The 21,912-nt window shown below is 42.6% G+C and overlaps 1 protein-coding gene across 2 annotated transcripts in view; it reads left to right on the top strand.

Moving 5' to 3' along the window:
- The first annotated feature begins 211 nt into the window (after positions 1-211).
- cog4 (component of oligomeric golgi complex 4) overlaps positions 212-21,912 on the top strand; it is a 61,213-nt gene continuing 39,512 nt past the window's right edge. For both annotated transcript variants that reach the window (XM_072547625.1, XM_072547626.1), the window contains exons 1-3: positions 212-358; positions 5,560-5,642; positions 17,487-17,601. In XM_072547625.1, coding sequence (XP_072403726.1) covers positions 224-358; positions 5,560-5,642; positions 17,487-17,601 — 333 coding nt within the window. In that variant the 5' untranslated portion in view covers positions 212-223. The remainder of the gene's footprint in view (positions 359-5,559; positions 5,643-17,486; positions 17,602-21,912) is intronic.

Genomic DNA, 21,912 nt, shown 5'->3' with positions numbered 1-21,912 from the left:
GAGTCAACGGGCCCAGTTGCATTTAAACTAATTAGCTTGACTGAGTGTTGTCGGTTTTTCAATGGTATTGTTGATTTGTGAAGTGCCAGTGGGTCCAGTTTGAGGGGGTGCAGTGGAACACCATCTCCCTGGCGCCGTTCTGTTCACTGCGGGGCCTTCAGGCAGGCAGAGGGCAGCGCCGGAAGTGAATTCCCGGAAGTGGTTGCCCGGGGAGACGGAGAAGATGGCGGCCGGTTCCACGTCGAGCAGCAGTGGCGGCCGGAGCAGCTGCGGTTCCAGTCTGTCCATGGAGTTCCTGGAGGGCCTGACGGAGGTTGCCGAGTTACAGGAGGCTTACAGCAAACTGTGCGGCGAGGAGGTGCGGGGGCGGGGGGGTGATAGGAGGCAAAGTCAACCCAAACCACCATGCACTCACTGATAGACAGTGGGAATGTGTGTGTTTCTGCGGCTCTTTAAATTGTCTGTATGTAATAAATGTGTATGAATTATAGTAAGTATGATATATAACCGTGTGCATTTCGGCCCATTCATGTGGCTGTAGTACACACAATTGTAGACATGTCAGTGCTCCTTTGGGATAAGTGTACAGAAGATGTACACATACACAAGACTTACACTTGCTACTCTTATGACCTCAGAACTTAAAATACTTGACCGTGCTATGCTTTATCAAGTGTTGCCATCGTTGTAATGTTCGAAAGGTAGCAGCCAATCCATCCACAGCAAGCTCCCAGAAACAGTTACTTCCAAGGCCATAAGGTACAAGAGCAGAATTAGGCCATTTAACCCTTTGATTCTGCTCTACCATTTGAGCATGGCTGATATTTTTCTCAATTCCATTCTCTTGTCTTTGCCCCATAAACTCGGGTTCTTGATTAGTAAAGGGATCAATTTCGATCCTAAAGACACTCAATGACTTGGCCTCCACAGTCTTTTGCAGCAATGAGTTCCACAGATTCACCATCTCCGTTCTAAAGGCTTGTCCCTTCACTCTGAGTCTATGCCCTCAGGTTCTCGTATATCCTACTGGTGGAAACATCTTGTCCACTTTCACTCTATCCAGGCCTTTCGATATTCTGTAAGTGTCAATGAGATTCCCCCCCCCCCCCATCTTTCTAAACTCCACCAACTACAGAGCCAGCATCCTCAACTGCTCCTCATACGACAAGCCCTTCATTGCAAGGATAACTTTTATGAATCTCCTCTGGATCCCCTTTATGGCTAGCATATTCTTCCTTAGACGTAGGGCCCAAAACTGCTCATAATATTCCCTTGCATTCTATCCCTCTTGAAAGGAAGCCTAACAATATATTTGTCTTCTTAACTGCTAACTGAATCTGCTTGTTAACTTTAAGAGAATTCTGAACTAGGATTCCCGAGTCCCATTGTGCTTCAGATTTCTGAAATCTTTCTGCATTTAAAAATACTCCATGCTTCTATTTCTACCAAAGTACATAATCGTTCACTTTTTCACATTGCACACCATCTGCTACTTCTTTGTATACTCCCTAGCCTGTCTGAGTCCTGTAGCCTACCCCCTTCCTCCATACTACCTTTCCCTTCACCTGTCCCTGTGTTATCTGCAAACCTAGCATCAATGCCCTCTGTTCCTTCCTCCAGATTATTAATATATAACATAAGCCTTGTGGTCTCAATACTGACCCCTGCGTCTTGAAGAAGGGTTCCACCTGAAACATTGACTTTTCCACCTCCAGTTGTTGTATGGCTTGCTGTGTTCTTCCAGCCTCCTGCTTGTGTACCTTGGATTCCAGCATCTGCAGGTTTTTTTGTCTCAAACTCCACTAGTCACCAGCAGCCATCCTGTTAAGGTACTTTCATCCCCACTCTACATTCCGCCAGTCGGCTAATCCTATATCCATGCCAGTACCATGCCCCAGCACCATGAGTACCTATCTTATTTAGCAGCCTCCTGTGTGGCACGTTGTGAAAGGCCTTTTGGAAATCCAAATAGATCACATATTCTGGTTCTCCTTTATCTAATTTGCTGGTTACCTCTTCAAAGAATTCTAACAGATTTGTCAGACACAACCTCCTAACGAAGCTATGCTGACGCAGTTCTGTTTTATCATGCACCTTCAAGTACTCTGCAATTTCATCCTTAATAATAGACTCTTAAATCTTATCAGCAACTGGGTTCAGGCAGACCAGCCTATAAATTTCTGTCTTCTGCTTCCCTCCCTTCTTAAGCAGGGGTGTTACATTGTAGCCCTCTCTGACTCTTGAAAGATCAACACCAATGCCTCCAGAATCTCCTTAGCTATCTGCTACAGATTGCTCTGGTTTATACTGACCAGTCAGTAGTCTGTCTGGTCTGGGTCATTTATCCGCCTTCAGACCTTTCAGCTTTTCCTTGGTGATGACCACTACACTTACCTCTGTCCCTGATTTTCTTGAGGTCCTGGTATGCTGGTTTCCTCCACCATAACAAGTAGCTATTCAGTTCCTCTGTTCCCCATTACTAGTTCTCCAGTTTCATTTTCCAGCTGTCCAATATCTGCTTTTGTGTCTTTTTTTATATATCTAAATAATATTCTTAGAATATTCTTTTATATTACTAACTAGCTTACTCTTGTAATTCATCATCTCTCTCTCTCTCTCTCTCACACTCTCTCTCACTCTCTCTCACTCCCCCCCCCCCCAGCCTTATTGTTTTTTTAACTTGTCCTCTGCTGGTTTTTAAAGGCTCCTCATCCTCTAGCTTCCCATTAATCCTCACTATATTGTATGTTTTTTTAATTTTTCCCTGACTTTCATTGTCAACCCTGGGTTGCTTTGTCCTCCCCTGGGATGGATTTCTCCTTTGCCTCTCGAGTTAGCCCCAGAAACTCCTGCTATTGCTACTCCACCATCTTCCCTGCTTGGCTCCCTTTCAGTCAACTCTGGTCAGCTCCTCCCTTATACCTTTGTAGTTACTTTTACTTAATTGTAGTGCAGTTACATCTGATTTCAACTTCTCCCTCTCAGATTGCAGGGTGAATTCTATCATATTGTGGTCACTGTCCCTAAGGGATTCCTTCACTTTAAGCTCTCTAGTCAAGTTTGCTATGTTGCACATCACCAAATCTAGAACTGCCTGTTACCCAAACGGCTGTACTACAAGATGCTCCTTTTCTTAGGATCTGCTGCTAACCTGATTTTCCCAGTCAGTCTACATATTGAAGTACCCCATAAATATTGTAATAGCGTCTTTTTTGCATGCATTTTATCTCTTCTAATTTACTTTAGATGTTGGTGAAAATTCAAATTTAATTGATCCAGGAGGGAGAACACCACTGCTCTTTTTTTGAGTAATGTCACAGGATCTTTGCCCACTTGAGAGGGCAGTTAGGGGTCTCTGTTGAACATTTCATCAGAAAGATGAAAACCTTTGACATTGTGGCCCTTTATCTGTACTGCACTGGTTTGTCAAGTTGGTTTTTGGTTTAGATCTGTGGTTTGGGGAATGAACTCAACCCACAGGTTCAGATGACTGAAGGAGCCATATCACTTCAAAGTAGACAACGATGGAGTGAGTTCATTGAGTAGCATCATTGCTGCGGGATTGCCAAATGGGAACATATATGTTGATGTATAATATGAATATGAATGTGAAAGTGAATACTTTTTATAAAAATAGTTTTCTCCCCTTCAATTTTCTTTTCAACCTTCCTTTTTTCCCTAGTGTCGGCCATGGTTCAGGTGTGAGTATTACTGTGTTTGAATCAGAAGCTTGTGGGTTCATTCCACAGATGAGCACTAAAATCAACACTGAAGCTCCAGTACAGTGTTGAAGGAGTGCTGTACTATCATTCTGATGAGATGTTGAACTGAGCCTCATCTAACCCCCTCAGGTGGACATAAAAGATCCTACAGCACTGTATTAAAGAAGAGTAGGAAGTTCTCCTTATTAACCAGACTAATATTTATTACTGAATGAAATCTCAGAAGTACACCACTAGATCATTATACTGACAGGAAAGATAGATTTAACTCAAAACTCTCTCTTTCTCTCTCTCTCTTTCTCTCTCCACAGAGATACTGCCAGGGTTGTTGAGCATTTCCAGTGCTTTCTATTTTTAGATCTTATCGTTACCACACAGTTTTAGTTTGGAACTTGCTGTGGGCAAATCTCTCTTCACATATTAAACAATAGTGACTGCATTTCAAGTGTATTTTGTTGGCTGTAAAGTGTTTTGGGACATGCTGTGACAAGTGCTGTGAAAGTCCAGGCCATTCTTTTAATGGTGATTTCTCCATTAGGAGTACAGTTCGAACTGAGTCTGACTGCTCGCTGAGTGGTAGAAATTTCAGATCTGGAGTGTGACAGTGAACAGCAGCAAGCTTTCTCGTCAAGGAGGGTATCACATATGAGCCTGATCCTGAATGTATTTAATGTTCTGACACCTGCACTTTTCAGTGATCAGGTGCAAGAAGGGGTCCATGATGTAATTTTAAAGTTGCTGGAGTAGTATTTCAGATCCACCCAATCTCAGACCCCACCGTGGCAGTAGTGGGATTTAAGTAATCGAGAATAAAATATTAGGCTAATTAATAATGCTCATGAAGCTACTGGATAGTTGTAAAGACTCATTTGATTCGCAAATGCCCTTTAGGGAAGGAAGTCTGCAGTCTTTATCCACCTGGTCTGCATTGGACTCCAGACCCATAGCAATGTTTAACTCGTATCTGCAATTGCTTAGCAAGCTTTCAGTAGTAGGTAAAAACAATGACTGCAGATGCTGAAAAGCAAATACTGGATTAGTGGTGCTGGAAGAGCATAGCAGTTCAGGCAGCATCCAACGAGCAGCGAAATCGACGTTTCGGGCAAAAGCCCTTCATCAGGAAATCAGCCCTTCCTGATGAAGGGCTTTTGCCCGAAACGTCGATTTCGCTGCTCGTTGGATGCTGCCTGAACTGCTGTGCTCTTCCAGCACCACTAATCCAGTATTTCAGTAGTAGGTGTCTAACCATCACCACCTACTCAAATTCAGGATGCTGGTGATGTCAGTGATGCTCATATAAAAAATACTCCTGGGGCAAGAGTTGAATTGTAGAAATCCCATTATCATTGTGACTAAATTCAAAAATAGGCCGGCTTGGTTTGTATAGCTCAAGTACTCAGTGAATAAAGGTACTGAACCTCAAGGGCACTGTTAGTTCCATCAAATTCTCCATGTAATTCCTTTTTAGTGCTCAAGGAGCAAGTGATACAATTGTCCAATGTCAATGCTAGGTGAGAGTATGATTGATCTGGTTATGTTGTCATTTGACAGCTCCCTGATATTGTCCGGAATGACTGTTTAGACAAAGAAGCAGAGACAAGCTGCTCTCTGTCTAACTGACTCTGCAAAACTTAGTGCGTTTGGGGTTAAAGGTAGACCTACGATAATAAAGTACAATGAGTATTTTGCTGAGTGAGGAGTGTAAGTGTGTGACTGTACCTGTGCTCTGTCTGTAAGGGATGTGAATGTCAGTATTTGTTGGTAATCTGTGCATTGTGTTTAGTGGCGTACATCTGTGACTTGTTTTTATGCTGCTTATTTCCTTTTCTTTCTGCAGCAAGAGGTTGAAGCAGAGCTTCAGGCTCTCATTGGACAGCAGAGCAGCCTGGACAGTAAGATGGTGGCTCTGCACCGTATGGGGTAGGTACTAATAAGGAGAAGTGGTGATTAAGGATCTGAACCTTTTACCATTAAAGACTGAGATACCTCTTTTCGTACTTAACTTCCTAACTTCACTGTGTTCGAGAACGTTGCCTTGGACAAATTTTTGTAAATAGATTGCTTTGCAGATTGCCATTGTGTCTGCTTAAATTACATCACCAACCCAAGGAAACCTAAACACACAAATAGAAAGGGGGTCATACCACTAGTGCTTCATCCGGAGGCTCACTGACTATATTACCTGGTATGGTGACGAAATGTCTGAAAACGAACCTTCCTGCTCGGTGAACAAACCTACATTTGGAACCTCAATCTGAGCTACAAATCTTCTCAAAACTCGCTAACAATTACAGTATTTAAAAGGCATCTGATTGTTAGTTATGAATCCTATTTATGCTCATTTTTCACAATAACAGGGGCAACTGGAAGTGTTTTGGAATATCTGAGTACATTAATGGTGCAATACAGGTGCAACTTTATTCCTGTGGGTTCAAGTAAAATTTGGGGGGGATTGGTGCTGTTCCATATTAATGGTTGCAGCATTGGTGGTTTTAACTTATACCAGCGGTGTGCCAGGAATTGATGCTGGATCCACAGCTTTTTTTTTATATAAATGATTTAGATGTGAATGTACTAAGTTTGCAGATGACATCAAAATTGGTGATGTAGTGGACAGCAGAGAAGGTTACCTTGATCAGATCAAGGAATAGAGTTTAATCTACATAAATGTTGTGGCTGTACAGGATAATGATTAGGCCACTATTCCATACAATTCTTGTCTCCCTGCTATAGGAAGGATGTTATGAAACTTGAAAGGGTTCAGAAAAGGTTAACAAGGACATTGCCACGTTTGGATGGTTTGAGCTATAGGGAAAGGCTCAATACGCTCCATGGAGAGTTGGAGGCGGAGGCTGAGGCTGAGCCTTTTTCTCAGGCGGTGGTAAATGGCATCAGGACCATTTGGCAAAAGCACAGGAAATGACATGTCCAACCCAAGGAGACCTAAACTCTCAAATAGAAAGCGGGCCATACCACCAGTCCTTCATCCAGAGGCTCACTGATTATGTTACCTAGTATTGTGATGAAACATCTAAAAACGAACCTTCCAGCTCAGTGAACAAACCTACATTCAGAACCTCAATCTGAGCTACAAATCTTCTCAAAGCTCGCTAACAATTACAGTATTTAAAAGGCATCTGGATGGGTATATGAATAGGAAGGGTTTAGAGAGATATGGGCCAAATTGGAAGGTATGGGGAGATGGCAAGGGGTAGGTTCTTTACCCAGAGAGTGGTGGGGGCATGGAATGTGCTGCCTGTGGGAGTGGCAGAGTCAGAATCATTGGTGACCTTTAAGCGGCAATTGGATAGGTACATGGATAGGTGCTTAAGCTAGGACAAATGTTCGGCACAGCATCGTGGGCCGAAGGGCCTGTTCAGTGCTGGATTGTTCTATGTTCTGAATGCTGGCAAATGGGACTAGACTAATTTAGGATGTCTGTTTGGCATGGATAAGTTGGAGCAAAGAATATGTTTCCCTGATGTATGTCTCTAATCAGGGAGCCCTGGCTGACAGATATAAACAGGAGTGTCAGAAGTTCTGTTCACTGAGAGCTGGCTCTGAGGAAGCCAGATCAGTATCAAGGACCCTTCACATGTAAATAAAGTATGACTTAGTGATGGGATATTGGCCTCGAGGGAGTTATTGCACTGTGGAATTATTTTCTTTTGAGATATCGTTACGATATGGCTCAAAGATTGGCATGGAATGAATGGGTTTTGGTTTATTGGGTGTGGGGACCAGTACTGGGATAGAGTGAATTTCTTGAGTCCAATCTTCTTCCTAACACTAATGCCCTTCAACTCCTCATTCTCTCAAGCCACTTGGGACTTTCGTTCTGGAAGATATCAGTATCTTCCTCAGGGAAACAGATGTAAGTAATCAGTTAGTTTTTCTGCTAACTCTCTTCTATCCATTATAAATTCTCCTGACTTTGCCTATAAGGCATTGATTTTAAGCAAATGTTTCCTTCTAACTAACCTATACAAGCTTTTGCAGTCCTTTTATTTTGTCTCTTGCTTGATTGTATTCATATTCTGTTCTCCCTTATCAGTTTTTTTGGCACTCTTTTTGTTGTGTTCTGTAAATCTCCCAATCCTTAGAATTACTGCTAATTCTGGCAACAAGATTCTTTTAATCATCTTTAACTCTGGGGTGGCATGGTGGCTCAGTGGTTAGCACTGCAGCCTCACAGTGCCAGGGACCTGGGTTCGATTCCAGCCTCTGGTGACTGTCTGTCTGTGTGGAGTTTGCACATTCTGCCCGTGTCTGCGTGGGTTTCCTCCGGGTGCTCCAGTTTCCTCCCATGGTCCAAAAATGTGTAGGTCAGGTGACTTGTCCATGCTAAATTGCCCATAGTGTTAGGTGCATTAGTCAGAGGGAAATGGGTCTGGATAGGCTACTCTTTGGAGGGTTGGTGTGGACTTGTTGTGCCGAAGGGTCTGTTTCCACACTGTAGGGAATTTAATTGACTTCCTTTGAGAGCCATGGTTGACTGATCTTTTGAGTTTTTGTACTTTGAACCATTGAAGGAATACTGTCTGTAAGTCAGCGGCACGGTGGCTGAGTGGTTAGCACTGTTGCCTCATAGCACCAGGGTCCCAGGTTCAATTCCAGCCTCTGGTGACTGTGTGGAGTTTGCACATTCTCCCGTGTTTGTGTAGGTATCCTCTGGGTGCTCCGGTTTCCTCCCACAATCCAAAGATATGCAGGTCAGGTGAATTGGCCATGCTAAATTGCCCATTTTGTTAGGTGCATTAGTCAGAGAGAAATGGTTCTGGGTGGGTTACTCTTCGGAGGGTTGGTGTGGACTGGTTGGGCCGAAGGGCCTGTTTCCACACTGTAGGGAATCTAATTATATTACAGCTTTTTAAAGACTCTCCATTGTCTATGGACAGCCATTCCTTCTAATGTTTTCTAATTCACCTCATGCCTTCATAATTTCCCTTATTCAAATGTAAAATCATTGCTTCAGATTGAACTCCCTTGCTTTCAAAATAATTTTAAAATTCTATCATACTGTGGTCACACATTTCTAAAAGTTCTTTTATAGCAAGATTGTTAGTTGGTCCTGTTTCCATAAAAATACTAGATGTAAAATAGCATGTCCTCTAGTTAGCTCATCAACATACTTGTAACATGCTTCAGAAACCTGTCCTCCACAGCTTTAGTGCTGAATCGTTTATCCAGTCTGCATAGAGATTAAAGTCCCCCATGATAACTGTGTTACCCAGTTACATGCTTCTCTCAACTCTGGAGTAATACCATGTCCTACCCTATGACTATTATTTGTTGGCTTAGAAATAACTCAACTAATGTCTGATGCCCCATGCTGTTTCTTAGCTCCACGCAAATAGATTTCATATTTCGTTCTCCTGATTGGAGATTTCTCCCTTAGTAATGGACTGACCTCATCCTTTATTTTTAGTGCAACTCCACCTCCATCTACTTGTCTGTCCTTCCAAAATGTCAATTATCCTTACATATTCAGTTCCTCGTCCTGGTTGCCATGCAACCAAGTTTCTATAATGGTAATTAGATCTTACTCATGCTTCTCTATGTATCTCTAGATCATCATCCTTGTAGCAAATGCTGTATACATTCAGGGAGAATACTTCTAACATTGTGTCTTACTGACATCATTTCACTTTTGTAGCATACTCACTGCTTGGCTTGTCTCCCTAGCACCTTTTTGAGTTCCTGTTCCCAATATTACTTCCTCTCAACTTGGGTTACCTCTCAGGTTCCTGCTCCCCTAGCTAAGCTGGATTAAACCTGCCCCAACAGCACTAGTAAATCTCCCTGTAGGGATATCTCCCTGTTAAGATGTAACCTGGCTAGGGAACTATCTATCCCAAATCCTGAGAAATCTGATGCCCTTCTTCTGATACCATTTCTCCAGCCTCTTATTCAATTAGTCGATGCAGAAAGATTGTTTTCCCTTGTGGGAGGGTCGAGGACCAGAGAACGTCATCTCAGAGTTAGGGTGGCCATTTGAAATAGATATTACAAAAGTATTGTGGTGTAAAAGGAGGTCACTTAGCCCATTGAACCTGCACAGACTTTCCAAATGAGCATCATTATCTAGTGCCAATCTTTACCTTTTCCCCCATAACCTTGCACATTAATTTTATCCTCTTCAGTGCCTTGATCGAATCTGCCTCCACAACGCTTCCAGGCAGTGTATACCATATCCTAACAATTCACTAAGTGAAAATTTTATTCCTGTCTTCATCCTTGCTTCTTTGGTAAATCACTTAAAAGGAGCGAGAACAAGAGACACAGATTTATGAGTGGGAGTAGTTTCTCCCTATCTACTCTATCCAGTATGTTCATAATTTCAAAATATTTCATCAGAAAACCTGATGAGATGCTAGTGAACCTGTGGAATTCTTTACCCCAGAGGGCTGCTGAGTTTACATCATTATATATTTTCAAGGTTGAGATAAATGGTACGGGAATCAAAGGTTACAGGATTAAGACCAGAAAGTAGAGTGAGGATTATCAAATCAGCCACGTTTCCATTGAATAGTAGAGCTGACATGATAAACCTAATGTCCGACTTCTGTTCTTACAACTTGTCTTATTAACTGTCAGAAACTGCAATGAGACCGATGTTGGAGTAATCTGTTCGATTCAGGAATCCATGGTATAGCAACATAGTACAGAATCAGTACTGTGGAGAGACTGCAGAAACTGGAATTGTTTTCCTCACAGCAAAATAGCAGGATCTGTGTGTTGTAGTGCATGTGTCATAGAGTCCTGGAGATGTACAGCATGGAAACAAACCCTTCGGTCCAACCCGTTCATGCCGACCAGATATCCCAACCCAATCTAGTCCCGCCTGCCAGCACCTGGCCCATATCCATCCAAACCTATCCAAATGCCTCTTAAATGTTGCAATTGTACCAGCCTCCACTACTTCCTCTGGCAGTTCATTCCATATGCGTACCACCCTCTGTGTGAAAAAGTTGCCATGTAGGTCTCTTTTATGTCTTTCCCTTCTCACCCTAAACCTATGCCATCTAGTTCTGGACTCCCTGACCCCAGGGAAAAGACTTTGCCTATTTACCCCATCCATGCCCTCATAATTTTGTAAACCTCTGTAAGGTCACCCTTCAGCCTCCAAACCTCCAGGGAAAACAGCCCCAGCCTGTTCAGCTTCTCCCTGTAGCTCAAATCCTCCAACCCTGGCAGCATCCTTGTAAATCTTTTCTGAACCCTTCCAAGTTTCACAACATCTTTCCCATAGGAAGGAGACCAGAATTGCATGCAATATTCCAACAGTGGCCTAACCAATCGTCTGTACAGCCGCAACATGACCTCCTAACTCCTGTACTCAATACTCTGACCAATAAAGGAAAGCATACCAAACATCACCTTCACTATCCTATCTACCTGCGACTCCACTTTCAAGGAGCTATGAATCTGCGCTCTAAGGTCTCTTTGTTCAGCAACACTCCCTAGGACCTTCCCATTAAGTGTATAAGTCCTGCTAAGGATTTGCTTTCCCAAAGTGCAGCATCTCGCATTTATTTGAATTAAACTCCAACTGCCACTTCTCTGACCATTGGCCCATCTGGTCCAGATCCTGTTGTAATCTGAGGTAACCTTCTTCGCTGTCCACTACACCTCCAATTTTGGTGTAATCTGCAAGCTTACTAACTACACCTCTTATGCTCTCATCCAAATCATTTATGTAAATGACAAAAAGTAGAGGACCCAGCACCGATCCTTGTGGCACTCCACTGGTCACAGGCCTCCAGTCTGAAAAACAACCCAAATGGCTAGTTCTCCCTGCATTCCATGAGATCTAACCTTGCTAATTAGTCTCCCATGGGGAACCTTGTCGAACACCTTACTGAAGTCCATATAGATCACAACTCCCGCTCTGCCCTCATCAATCCTCTTTATTACTACTTCAAAAAAACTCAATCATGTTTGTGAGACATGATTTCCCATGCACAAAGCCGCGTTGACTATTCCTAATCAGTCCTTGTCTTTCCAATACATGCACATCCTGTCCTTCAGGATTCCCTCCAACAACTTGCCCACCACTGAGGTCAGGCTCACTGGTCTATAGTTCCCTGGCTTGTCCTTACCACCCTTCTTAAACAGTGGCACCACGTTTGCCAACCTCCAGTCTTCCGGCACCTCACCTGTGACTATCGATGATACAAATATCTCAGCAAGAGGCCCAGCGATCACTTTTCTAGCTTCCCACAGAGTTCTCGGGTACATCTGATCAGGTCCTGGGGATTTATCCACCTTTATGCGTTTCAAGACATCCAGCACTTCCTCCTCTGTAATTTGGACCTTTTGCAAGATGTCACCATCTATTTCCCTACAGTCTATATCTTCCATATCCTTTTCCACAGTAAATACTGATGCAAAATACTCGTTTAGTAACTCCCCGAATGTCTGTGGCTCCTTACAAAGGCCGCCTTGCTGATCTTTGAGGGGGAGAAAGTGAGGACTGCAGGTGCTGGGGATCAGAGCTTAAAAATGTGTTGCTGGAAAAGTGCAGCAGGTCAGGCAGCATCAAAGGAGAAGGAGAATCGATGTTTCGGGCATAAGCCCTTCTTCAGGTCTGAAGAAGGGCTTATGCCCGAAATGTCGATTCTCCTTCTCCTTTGATGCTGCCTGACCTGCTGCGCTTTTCCAGCAACACATTTTAAGCTCTGATCTTTGAGGGGCCCTATTTTCTCCCTAGTTACCCTTTTGTCCTTAACGTATTTGTAAAAACCCTTTGGATTCTCCTTGATTCTATTTGCTAAAGCTATCTTTGTCCCCTTTTTTGCCCTCCTGATTTCCCTCTTAAGTATACTCCTACTTCCTTTATACTCTTCTAAGGATTCACTCGATCTATCCTGTCTATACCTGACATATGCTTCTTTTTCTTAACCAAACCCTCAATTTCTTCAGTCATCCAGCAATCCCTATACCGAGCAGCCTTTCCTTTCACCCTAACAGGAAGATACTTTCTTTGGATTCTTGTTGTCTCATTTCTGAAGGCTTCCCATTTTCCCACCTTACTTTTACCTGCGAAAATTGGCCCCCTTCTGCTTTTGAAAGTTCTTGCCTAATACCGTCAAAATTGGTCTTTCCCCAATTTAGAACCTGCACTGCCTTATTTCCCAAGAGTAGGTCAAGTTTTGCACCTTCTCTAGTACGTACATCCACATACAGAATCAGAAAATTGTCTTGTATACACTTAACAATTCCTCTCAATCTAAACCCTTAACACTATGGCAGTCCCAGTCAATGTTTGGAAACTTAAAATCCCCTACCATAATCACCCTATTATTCTTACAGATAGCCGAGATCTCCTACAAGTTTGTTTCTCAATTTCCTTCTGACTATTGGGGGTTCTATAATACAATCCCAATGAGGTGATCATCCCTTTCTTAATTCTCAGTTCTACCCAAATAACTTCCCTGGATGTATTTCCGGGAATATCCTCCCTCAGCACAGCTGTAATGCTCTCCCTTATTAAAAATGCCATTCTCCCTCCTCTCTTGCCTTCCTGTAGTTCTATCCTTCCTGTAGCATTTGCATCCTGGAACATTAAGCTGCCAGTCCTGCCCATCCCTGAACCATGTTTCGGTAATTGCTATGATATCCCAGCCCATGTTCCTAACCATGCCCTGAGTTCATCTGCCTTCCCTGTTAGGCCTCTTGCATTGAAATAAATGCAGTTTAATTTTCTAGTCCTACCTTGTTCCTGCCTGCCCTGACTGTTTGACCCGCTTTTGTTCCCAACTGTATCAGTCTCAGATTGATCTCTTTCCTTACTATCTCCCTGGGTCCCACCCTCTTTCCCCCCCCCCCCCCCCCCTTACAAGTTTAAATCCTCCCAAACAGCTCTAGCAAATTTCCCTGCCAGTATATTAGTCCCCCTCCAATTTAGGTGCAATTCGTCCTTCTTATACAGGTCACTTCTCCCCCAAAAGAGATTCAAATGATCCAAAAATGGGAATCCTTCTCCCATACACCAGCTCCTTAGCCATGCATTCATCTGCTCTATCCTCCTATTCCTGCCCTCACTAGCTCGTAACACCGGGAGTAATCCAGATATTACTACTCTCTATAATTTCCCTTCCTATGTTGTTGGTTCCAATGTGGACAATGACCTCTTGCTGGACCCTCTTCCCCCGTGAGAGCATTCTGCATCCTCTCGGAGACATCCTTGATTCTGGCACCAGGGACACAACACACCATTCTGATTTTTCGCTGCTGGTCACAGAAACGGCTGTCTGTACCTCGGAGTACAGAATCCCCTAACACAATTGATTGCTTGGAACCCGACATACCCCTCGTTGCATTAGAGCCAGTCTCAGTACTAGAAACTTGGCTGTTCGTGCTACGTTCCCCTGAGAATCCATCACCCCTTTCATTTTCTAAAACAGCATACCTGTTTGAAATGGGTATAGCCACAAAAGACTCCTGCACTAGCTGCTGACCTCTCTTACCCTTCCTGGAGTTAACCCATCTATGGGACCGTATCTGAGACTTTCACCCCCTTCCAATAACTGCCATCCATCACATACAAATTCCTCATTGTTCTAACTGTCTCTCCAACCGATCCATTCGATCTGATAAGATTCGCAATCAACAGCATTTATGGTAGATATAATCCGCTGTAACCCTTAAACTCTCTTTAAACTCCCACATCTGACAAGAAGCACATATCACTCTACTAAAGGCCATTTTTTCCTTCTTCACAATCTACAGACCCAGAAAATAACACCGTCTTATTCCTCTACAAACTCTGCCCCAGGTTAAATTAATAGTTATGGCTTATATTTAAAGCTTAATCAAGAGATGTATGTTCAAAAACATATAATCAAGAAAGAACCCACTCTACTCACTACTGCAGACATTCTGTAGGACACACTTAAAACAACATTCTAGATTAGAGTGGTGCTGGAAAAGCACAGCAGTTCAGACAGCATCCGAGGAGCAGGAAAATCAACGCTTTGGGCAAAAGCCCTTCATCAGGAATAGGGCTTTTGCTCGAAACGTTGATTTTCCTGCTCCTTAGATGCTACCTGAACTGCTGAGCTTTTCCAGCACCACTCTAATCTAGAATCTGGTTTCCAGCATCTGCAGTCCTTGTTTTTACCACACTTAAAACAACAATACACTGACCTGCTTCTGTGCTGTGAACTTCGCCCAACAGTTCCTCCAAGATCAGTTGTGAATTTCACTGTTTGTTAATTTTCCCAGATGCACTCCAATGTCCAGCGATACATGAATTCAAACAGCAAAGGCATTATCCGTTTCTTTCTTTCTCTCTCTACTGCACTGACATCACCATGTGCTTCCTTTGTCTGTTCTTCTCCCTCTTAAAACTGCTGTTGTTTTGACTTTTTCTCCCCAAAGTTCCAAAACAGTGCAACAGCATATAAAACAGAAATTGCTGTTCCTGGAATTCGAGGAAATCACCTCCAGCACCTAAAATACCTCAAAAAAGGAGCAGCTGTTACAGCCAGAAATTATTCCCATCCTCCATCTTGGATTACCCAGAATCCTGCGTTAGATTAAAGGAACTGCAAGTTGTTAAGCATTGCATTCCATTAGCTTTCTTATTACAGGAGTGTTGAGCATAAAAATTATGTTTCAGTTATACAGGACATTGACGACATATCTCAAATACGATAAGCATTTTAAATTATTCATTTGTGGGATGTAGGTACGTTTGGCTGGGCCAGCATTTCTTGCCCATCCCTAATTGCCCATTGAACTGAGTGGCTTGCTCAGTCCACTTTAGAGTGCAAGTCGGGAGGTAATTTCTGTGGATATGGAGTCAAATGTAGACTGGACCAGGTAAGACTTGCTTCCCTTCAGGTGAACCTGATGAGGTTTTAACCACAATTGACTGTGGTGTAAAGATGACTATTAAAGGAGCTTTTAATTCCAGATTTTATTTAATTCAAGTTTCACCATGGTGTGCAGAGCATAATCTTGGGTCTCTGGATTACCAGTCCAGTGACCATTTCACCACTACCTTTCCATTTGGTTTCCTTATTTAAGTAAATATGTAAATATATTGGAGGTAGTTTGTCATAAGTTTACTGGATTGGTACCTGGAATGAACGGGTTTCTTATGAGGATAGGTTTGACAGATTGGGCTTCGTTTTGCTGGAGTTTAGACTTGTGAGGGGTAACTTAATTGTAGCGTCTTCGGTCCTGAACCACTGGCACTTTTTAAAATTTAGGGTTGCCTTTTTAGGAGGTGAGGGGAAGTTTTTTTTTCTTTCAGTGGTTTGTGTGACTTTAGAAATCTGCCTCAGGCAGAGTCATCGATTATTTTTAAGGTGGCGATAGGTAGATTCTTATTGGGAAGGGAATCAAATGTTATTGGGAATAGATGGGAATATGGAATTTGAAGCACAAACAGATGATCGTGTTGAATGTTGGAGCAGTTTCAAGGTGCACAACGGCTTACTTATTCTCGCATTTCGTATATTTGTCAAAGGGGTGTTCATTGAGAGATTTTGATAGTGAATAGCGACAAACTGTTTCCACTGGCAGGAGGGCCGGTAATTGCCATGAGGATGGATGAGGGAGCCACAATTTTTTTAATGGATTGGGATGTTATGATCAATGGAAACTGTCCTAAATGGTAATGGAAGTGGGTTCAATAACTTTCAAGAGAGGCTTTGAAATATTCTTGAAATGGATAATACAAAAGAAGAATGTACTTAAAATGGATACATTTTCACTGCTAAATGGGAAAAGGGAGTGAGATCAATTGGATAGATCTTTCACAGAGCACAGACACAATGGGCCAAGTGAACTCCTGCTGTGTTTTATGATTGTATGAAATTGGAAATTCATCTTTTGAAATTGTTCTCACCAGCAGGGAAAATATCTTGGTGTTGTATAGAGACAATCTAAGTGAGTTTGGTTCTAAACGTCCTGCTAACTGCTCTTCACAGTTGAAATAGCAGCAGTAGGAGGTTTTGTTTTTACTCCAATATGCTTTTCTGAATCGAATGACAATGTTCCAAATGAAGACACTTCTAGAGCACAGTACAGTGGCTCTCAGTAAGCTTCAGCAGTTTGTGTTTGCGGATTTGAGGTACTGTCATCACCGCAAACTGTTTTGGTTTACATTGGTGTGGAGGAGCCGGTGTTGGACTGGGGTGTACAAAGTTAAAAATCATACAACACCAGGTTATAGTTCAACAGGTTTATTTGGAAGCATTAGTGTTCGGAGCGCTGCTCCTTCATCAATTGGTTGTGGACTTCCACAACCACCTGAGGAAGGAGCAGCGTTCTGAAAGCTAGTGCTTCCAAATAAACCTATTGGGCTATAACCTGGTGTAGTGTGATTTTTTTAACTTTATATTGGTTTATGTTTGTGAGAAATTTCTCATAGCTGCCCTGGAGAACAGACAGCTTGATATTAAGTGAGTTTCTGACATGCAACATATGACTCTCCCTGATGCTGACATCTACTTACTTTGAGCTCAAAATGAGCACAATAATATTATTCCAGTGTATCTGTTGAAATATTTAACTATTACATTAAACAAAAGAGAATGATGTTCTGTGAGGGTTCCTCAGTCAGTTGTAAAAATGAAGTTTTACCACATTTGTAGGAAATAGCCCAACCTTTCTTTATACTACTACAATCTGTCCAGCTGTGCCTCTTTCTGTGTGATATGGAGTATTCCATTCTCCACCATGTTATATTCACTTCATGGTACTTGCATTGTTGTTTTCTCACAGTTGTTTCTTGCATTCTTTCCCCAGTCCAAACTTGCAGTTAATCGAAGGAGATGCCAAGCAGCTTGCAGGGATGATCACTTTTACATGCAATCTGGCTGAAAATGTCAGCAGCAAAGTTCGGCAGCTTGATTTGGCCAAGGTACGGCAATTGATTTACAACCCAAGTGTAACTATTGTGTGAATTACAATTACATTCATTAATAAAAAAGGGATGGTATCAGTTTTTGAGTTTTTCTTTTTGTTGACTGATATTCCCAGTCCCTGAAACAGTTGGTGACATGTTTAACCTGCCATATGGATCAGTCGTAACAATAGACATATTGCTTTCTTCAGTACCATATGTAGGTTTATGCCTGAGCTTATTTATCCCAATTTTCTACCTTCCTGAAGCAGCTGACTTATGGTGGGATATGCCTCCCCACCATGGTAATTGGGCATTCTGGGGATCTCGGCCAGATGCTCATCATTTGCCTCTAAGTTTTATTATAGAGTATTCATAGAATATTCACGGTAAACAGTATCATATTAGATTTGTAGGAGGGATGATCAACAAATGTTGTCTCAGCTAGTGACACCTACATCTTTTAAATGAATGATTTTTTAAAAATCCAAACCAGAGTATATGAATGAGCAGGTACATGGCTTGTATTTGAATTTATTTTTGAGATGAACACATTTATGATACTGTATTTCATTTCATAACCTTCATTTCAAAAATGTAATATGGAATTTGTTTCCAAATTCCTTTTGGAAGCAAGTTAAGTTGATTAATTTGAAATCGTTAACAATCACTGTGACCTGTCCAATGTGCTAAAGGTATGGGTCAAAGCGTCGGCAGATATGCTCTTTGTAATTTTCCTTAACTTGAGCCTTTAATTAGGGATACTTGGCAAGTGTAACCTCTGTAGAGTATTTGTTGAAGTCTGAGGAATGATCACACAGGGATTTAATCTTGGGTGGTGGCCTGGGAAATTCTCATCATCCAGAGTTAAATGTTAAGTTTAAAATGAATGTCATGTATCAAACTGCAATAAAGTTACCCTTCAACATTGTGTTTTAATTGTTATTGATGCTCTTTTTGGATTGTTTTAAAATATTTATTATTTACTGTTATTTAACCAGAATGGAGGTAGAATGCTGAGCATGCTACAAAGTGGAGTGATCTAAGTGAATAACATAAAAGCATTTCACAGGAAGCTGAATAAGTATATAAGTACACATGCAGACTAAATTGGGTAAAGTAGGGTGGCAGGTAACTTGTGTGGACCAGAAACATTGACATGGACCATTGGCAAATGGCCTGCTTCTATATTGTAAATTCTGTATAACTACTGCATTCTTTACTATATCTTGGTATATCTTACTGGTTTTCTAGAGCAGTATGTAAATAGTCTAACTCAGGAAGGGACCATACTGGACCTGGTGTTGGGGAATGAACCCGGCCAGGTGGTTGAAGTTTCAGTTGGGAATTACTGTGGGAATAGTGATCCCAATTCCGTAAGTTTTAGAAAACTCCTGGACAAAGACGAGAGTGGCGCTAAAGGAAGAGTGCTAAATTAAACGAAGGCCAACTATAGTAAAATTTGGCAGGAGCTGGGGAATATGGATTGGGAGCAGCTGTTTGAGAATAAATTCACGTTGATGTGTGGGAGGCTTTTAAAGAGAGGTTAATGACAGTGCAGGACAGACATGTCCTGGTGAAAATGGGAAATAGAAATGGCCAAGGTTAGGGAATCATGGATGACAGGTGACATTGAGACTAGCTAAGAGGAAAAAGGAAGCATACATCAACTCTAGAGAATTGAAACCAGACAAAACTTTGGAAGAATATTGGGAAAGTAGAACCAATGAGAAGGGAGGAATTAAGAGGGCTAAAAGGGGTCATGAAATATCTTTAGCAAACCGGGTTAAGAAAAATCCCAAACCCTTTTAGTTGTATATAAGGAGCAAGAGGGTAACTGGAGAAAGGGTTGGCACAGACATGAACAAAGCAGGAAAGTTATGCATGGAGTTAGAAAATTGATGAGATTCTTAATGAGCACTTTGCATCAGTATTCACCAAGGAGAGGGGCATGATGGATGTTGAGGTTAGGGATAGCTGTTTGATTACTCTAGGCAAGTCTGCATAAGGAGGGAGGAAGTGTTGAGTATTCTGAAAGGCATTAAGGTGGACAAGTCCTCAGGTCCAGATGGGATCTATCCCAGGTTACTTCAGGGAAGCGAAAGAGGAAATAGCTGGGCCTTAACAGATATTAGATTACTTACAGTGTGGAAACAGGCCCTTCGGCCCAACAAGTCCACACCTACCCGCCGAAGCGCAACCCACCCATACCCCTACATCTACCCCTTACCTAACACTACGGGCAATTTAGCATGGCCAATTCACCCTGACCTGCACATCTTTGTGACTGTGGGAGGAAACCGGAGCACCCGGAGGAAACCCACGCAGACACGGGGAGAACGTGCAAACTCCACACAGTCAGTCGCCTGAGGTGGGAATTGAACCCGGGTCTCTGGCGCTGTGAGGCAGCAGTGCTAACCACTGTGCCACCGTGCCGCCCACCTTTGCAACATCCTTGAACATGGGTGAGGTCCCGGAGGACTGGAGAATTGCTTCAGCCCCCTTGCTTAGGAAGGGGAGCAGGGATAATCCAGGTAGTTAAAGACCCGTGACCCTGATGTCAGTGGTAGGGAAGCTGCTGGAGAAGATACTGAGGGATAGAATCTATTTACATTTGGAAGAAAATGGGTATATCAGTGACAGGCAGCATGGTGACGTTCAGGGAAGATCATGTCTTCCCAACTTAATAGAATTCTTTGAGGAAGTGACAAAGTTGATTGCTGAGGGAAGGGCTGTAGATGTCATATACATGGACTTCAGTAAGGTGCTTAATAAGGTTCCCCACAGTAGGCTGATGGAGAAAGTGAAGTCGCAAGGGGTCCTGGGTGTTCCAGCTAGATAGGTAGAGAACTGGCTGGGCAACAGGAGAAAGAGTAGTAGTGGAAAGGAGTTTCTCAAAATGTGACCAGTGGTGTTCCACTGGGATCCATGCTGGGACCACTGTTGTTTTTGATTATACATAAATGATTTGCAGGAAGGTAGAGCTGGTCTGATTTGGTGGAGTAGCAGTTAGTGAAGGGGACTGTCAGAGAATGCAGTAGAATATAGACAGATAGATTGGAGAAATGGCAAATGGAGTTCAATCCGGGCAAATGTGAGGTGATGCATTTTGGAAGATCCAGTTCAAGAGTGAACTGTATGGTAATTGGTGATTTGAGATATTGTCAATATTGACCTTTCCCCACATCAACACTTTCCTTCAGTTTATAGATTGGTAATTGGAAAAGCCCTGGGGAAGATTGATGTACAGAGAGATCTGGGTGTTCAGGTCTATTGTGCACTGAAGGTGATAATGCAAGTTGACAGTGGTCAATAAGGCATACGGAATGCTTTCCTTCAGGCGAGGTATTGAGTGCAAGAGTTGGCAGGTCATGTTACAGTTGTATAGGACTTTGGTTTGGCCACATTTGGAATATGTTGCCTAGTATGGAGGGTGCTAGCTATGAAGAGAGGTTGAGTACATTAGGATTATTTTCGTTAGAAAGAAGGAGGTTGATGGGGGAACCTGATTGAGCTCTACAAAATCATGAGAGGTGTCGACAGATTGGATAGCAAGAAGTTTTATTCCCTAGAGTGGGGGACTTCTGACCCTTAGTTCATGGTAAGGTAGATGCCTGGAATGCATTTTACATGGAGGTGGTGGGTAGTGTCATTAAAGATATATCTGGACAGATAAATGAATGGGCAGGGAGTGGAGCCATACATACCCTTGGAAAATAGGCGACAGGTTTAGATGGAGGATCTGGTTCGGTGAAGGCTTGGAGGGCCGAAGGGCCCGTTCCTGTGTTGTAGTTTGTTTTTGTTGTTCTGTGCATTAATCAACTTGAAATAAATTCTTCTGTTTCAAAATCTGGAGAGTTGCTGGAAATAGTTAGCTGACTTGGCAGCACATTCTGAGGGAGAAACAAAGTAAATGTTTCAGGTTGATGACCTTTCACAGAACTGACAACAGTTAGATGGTAACAGGCTTTCAACAAGTACTCACAGAAAAGGGGATGAAGGGTGGGGGGATATTGCCTTCTCGGCATTGTGCTCCACAGGCACACGCAGTATTCAGAAAGCTGTCGAATTGCTGTCAGTGATTTGAGATATTGTCAGTATTGACCTTTCCCCACATCTACACTTTCCTTCAGTTTATGGTTTGCCATCCAGGAGTGGAAAGGCTGGCTGCTTTCCTTCATTGCCTTTCTTTATATGTGGGGTGTAATGCAAATTGCAGCATTTCAACTATGCTGCCCACCAGCTCAACTGAGATCCTATCCTTAGAACTCACTTGGAGTCGTCTTAATCTGTGACTCATTACCATGTCAAGCTCCTGTTGCTTTATTA

Source organism: Chiloscyllium punctatum, chromosome 26 (assembly GCF_047496795.1).
Source record: "Chiloscyllium punctatum isolate Juve2018m chromosome 26, sChiPun1.3, whole genome shotgun sequence".
Taxonomy (NCBI): Eukaryota; Metazoa; Chordata; class Chondrichthyes; order Orectolobiformes; family Hemiscylliidae; genus Chiloscyllium; species Chiloscyllium punctatum.
This window is presented reverse-complemented; position numbering and strand designations above follow the sequence as displayed.